This window comes from Myotis davidii, unplaced genomic scaffold (assembly GCF_000327345.1).
Source record: "Myotis davidii unplaced genomic scaffold, ASM32734v1 scaffold592, whole genome shotgun sequence".
NCBI lineage: Eukaryota > Metazoa > Chordata > Mammalia > Chiroptera > Vespertilionidae > Myotis > Myotis davidii.
Genome location: NW_006284844.1, coordinates 603655 through 607906, shown reverse-complemented (window position 1 = coordinate 607906; position 4252 = coordinate 603655). Strand labels below are relative to the sequence as shown.

The 4252-nt window shown below is 51.3% G+C and overlaps 1 protein-coding gene across 1 annotated transcript in view; it reads left to right on the top strand.

Annotated features, from left to right (window-relative positions):
* The window catches only part of SMOC2 (SPARC related modular calcium binding 2), a 51652-nt gene that overhangs the window by 45941 nt on the left and 1459 nt on the right, over positions 1 to 4252 (top strand). The window contains exon 11 of the mRNA XM_015558351.1: positions 1352 to 1389. Coding sequence (XP_015413837.1) covers positions 1352 to 1389 — 38 coding nt within the window. The remainder of the gene's footprint in view (positions 1 to 1351; positions 1390 to 4252) is intronic.

Here is a 4252-nt window from a genome sequence, read left to right as displayed (position 1 = left end):
ATTTCCCTGCTCTTTGTACGTTTTATTTTATTTTAATTTTTTTAAAAATAATATTTTTATTGATTTCGGAGAGAGGGAGATGAGAGAGAATTATTGATCGCCTGCCTCCTGCACGCCCCCGACCGGAATAGAATCTAGGACCCTTTAGTCCGCAAGCCGACACTGTATCCACTGAGTCAAACCGACGAGGGCTGTACATTTTAAATGGTGATTTTCACTGCTCTGCCTTGAATGAGATATTGCACCAGGTGTCTTTTTTTTTTTTAAATCACGACCCATTAAACTTTACCTAAGACTCTTTTTAAATATATTGTTATTTATTTCAGGGAGGAAGGGAGAGGAAGATAGGGGTAGAAACACCAACAATGAGAGACAATCACTGATCAGCTGCCTCCTGCATACCCCACACTGGGGAGCCAGCCTGCAACCCTGGCCTGTGCCCTGACCGGGAATCAAACTGTGACCCAAGCCCTGAGCCACACCGGCCTGGCTGCACCAGGTGTCTTGAATGAAATTTACCTTTTTCATCTATATGGCACTGTGTTCTTTTTCTTCTCAACACTTAAGAAGATTAATTGACTATTGTTACTTACCTTTAACCTAGAGCTACCTCCAGGTACCAGGGACACTGATACTTGTCATAACAGAAACCAAGCAAAAGGCGGCAACTGCTGAACAGCCAAACTGGCTTAGACCGGACCCCAAGCATCACTAACGTTCTTTAAATTGGAACCAGTGGCCCCACGTGTTTTAGTAAAGCAGTCATGCCAGAGGAAGCCAGGTGGTTACAATTACCCTCGTACTTGAATCGTCCAAACCTACAATTGAAAAAATAGTCCCTTTACCGACCACGTGTGTATTCAACATTTTTGCAATTGACTCCGTACCTTTGTGTTTCGGCTTTGCATGTGACGGTGCTTCTTCGAGTCGAGGAGCAGGAGGTTTGGAAATGGAACGACTTTGTTCCTTTCTCGGTACTTTTTTTTTTTTTTATCTCGCAGCCAGAAGGCAACCATCAATCAAGGCCTTTGGGGTGAAAACGCTGCCCTCTGTCTACTGAGTGGCTGAGCGCTCCCTGCTCTAAAAATTGGCAAAACAACAGGAAATAGGCAAAACCCAGGCAGGGGAGGGAAGGCCTGGGAAACGGGAGGAAGGCGGACGGGCGTGGGGAAGGTTCGGCGAAATGAACGGCCCTGAGGTTGGGGACGCTCGTGTCCTGTGAGGAGACGTTCACAGCAGGGTCCTGTGGGCTCAGTGTTGCCATGGAAACATGTTCGCTGTTGCCTTGAACCGTTCCCTGAAGGGAGGGTGTGCAGCAGTTAATACTGTCTTTGTGTTTCCTCCCCAACAGCCCCCAAAGGTACTGCGGAGAGCACTTCTCATAGACAGGTGAGTGTGTCTCGACTTTAACCTTCATAACCTGCTGGTTCACTTATTGGCAATAAACATTAAGGGTTCTGCAGATTTGGAAAGTAAAGCACCTTCCAAGAAAAAACCCCCAAAACGCACAATCCAGACAAGTCGCATGCCTGTCCCCCCTGATCAGATTCTGTCAGAAATCAGCAAGCCAGCCCTCGCTGTGTGTCTCAGTGGATAGAGCGTCGGCCTGCGGACTGTAGGGTCCCGGGTTTGATTCCAGTCAAGGGCACATGCCCGGGTTGCAGGCTCGATCCCCATTGTGGGATGTGCAGGAGGCAGTTGATCCAGGATTCTCTCTCATCATTGATGTTTCTCTCTCTCTCTCTCCCTCTTCGTTCCTCTGAAATCAATAAAAATATATTAAAACAGAACAACAACAAAAAGAAATCAGCAGGTTAAGTCAATGGGAAGATTTTGCCTTAATTTTCCTTTTTACTATTTGAAATTTCAATTACTTCATTATTATTATTTGTAAGTCGAGTCCTCTTGTTTTGTGGACATAAATGCTTGTTTTGAAACAATTCTCTGAGGTTTGGTCTGTATTTCTGACATGTTAGGAAGGAGATGAGGGACAGGGCACACCCTGGGGGACCAGGGGCACCTCCCTTTCCACCGAGGGGCCCTGCGGGGTGTCAGCTTTCTGCTGCGTGTTGTGAACACTGTGTCTGTGAGTCTGTCTCCGCGCTCAGTTGGAGGCCATTGCGGTGTCCCTGCCACAACCACCCCGGGCCCAGGACACCGTCCAGACAAACAGGAGTGGCCCGTGTCCCCCGAAGCCGGGCCGAGCCTCCGTTCCCAGGACCACGCACCGGAACGTCCTGTCTCCCCGTTTGGTGCGGCCGCATTCCCTCGGTGAGCCTGCATCGGTTGTGGGTTCTGAGCGGAGGCCTCCAGCGCACACCTCGGGTGTAACTTAAAACCGGTTCATCAGACAGATGTGTGATAAGGTTTTCGTTGTTTAGCAAATGTTTACGGCTTTAGCTTTTTAAAATCCCACCGCAAATCACTTGCACGTGGGAGGAGGGCCGGCTGGAAGCCATTACGCTGGCGCACGCCCAGCTGTGCGGGGGTTCTGTCGTCAGAGAGGGGGGGTGGGCCCACGCAAGCCCCCCTCGACCTGAGGAGCCCCATTCGGAAAAGGAGCCTCGCCCCCAGGCTTTTCCCGGGGAAAGAAACTGGAGCAGGTAACTCTCCAGCTTGCATGCTGCCCGAGAGGCTGCAGGGCTCCGTGCCCTCGTCCAGGGCTGTTCGCCTGAAAGCTCGAGGCGGCTTGGCTGGCGTCGGCCCAGAGATACAAGCCCATCGATATTCCCCCGAAGAACACAGTAGCTCCCAGCGCCTCCGTCCGTCCTCGTCTGAATAACGGAGACGAGAGGATGGCACGGGGAGAGAGGAGACGAGCGAGCTAGTACTGGATCAGAAAGTGAGCGGTCTCTCTTGGTCCCGTCTCCATTTTCCATGGGGATTCAGAGGTGGGCGGCACCCTCAGGCGGTGGGTGGGGTGATGCTGGAGCCACTGCCTGCAGCACCTGGCCCAGCCCAGGGACTGGGAAGCACCTAGAGAAAGGGACATTCCCTCCCCATCCCACTCACATCTCCATCCCGCGTTGCCCACCTGAAACCTCCTCAATACCCAAGACCATTCTGAAGGATGAGGCAGGGCCATGGAGCGCCTGTGGGGTAGGAGTTGGTCCACGTGGAAGAATGGCCAGGAACACTGTTCCCAGCTCTTCCTTTCTCTCTGGATTGCTTTCAACTGGCAGTCAGGATGCAGAGCTTGAGTAGCTTAAACTTTAACATATATTTTTATTGATTTTTAGAGAGAGAGGAAGGGAGAGGGAGAGAGAGAGAGAAACGTTGATGAGAGAGAATCATGGATCGGCTGCCTCCTGCATGCCCCACACTGGGGATGGAGCCATAACCCGGGCCTGTGTCCTGATGGGTAATCGAACCCTGATCTCCTGGTTCACAGGTTGATGCTCAACCACTGAGCCACGCTGGCCGGGCAGAACTTGAGTAATTTAAACAAATTTTGCTCAATGTATTTCTTCTGAGAGGTAGTGACTAAAAAGAATGAAAAGAAAAGTTAAGAAACCAAGGATGCCTTTATCGAATTGGAAGCACAATTAGATTATTGAAATGATTTGTATATTGATCCAAGGGAACTTCTGCAGGGTGTTTGATATGTGGAGCCCACTTACAACATTAGGAGCAAAGGCTCATTTTCTCACCCAGCATGTTCCCCCAACATTTCTGATCCTTGAGGGGAGGACAGTGGTAGAAGGTAAGTTGTCTTTTATGTATTAACTAGAGGCCCAGTGCATGAAATTCATGCACCAGAGGGCGGGGGGGTCCCTTAGCCTGGCTCGCATCCTCTCACAGTCCAGGATTCCTCAGGGGATGCCTGCCTGCCAGCTTAGGCTCAATCCCCGAGGCCTAAGCCGACAGTCAGACATCCCTCTTGTAGTCCGGGACCACTCGCTCCTTACCCCCCGCCTGCTCGCTGCTCCTTAGCACTTCCGTGGAGGCGGGAGAGGCTCCCACCACCGCTGCTGTGCTGGCCAGCTGTGAGCCCAGCTTCTGGCTGAGTGGCGCTCCCCTGTGGGAGCGTACTGCCACCAGGGGACAGCTCCTGTGTTCAGCATCTGCCCCCTGGTGGTCAGTGCACATCATAGCGACCGGTCATTCTGCTGTTTGGTCAATTTGCATATTAGGGTTTTATTATATAGGGTCATTGCAGCCAAAATCACCCTGTTTAAAAGAGCGCTTTCCCCTGGTTGTCAGCAGACAGGATTATTTCCTTCCCGGAAGGCAGGCCTTCATCGGACGGGGA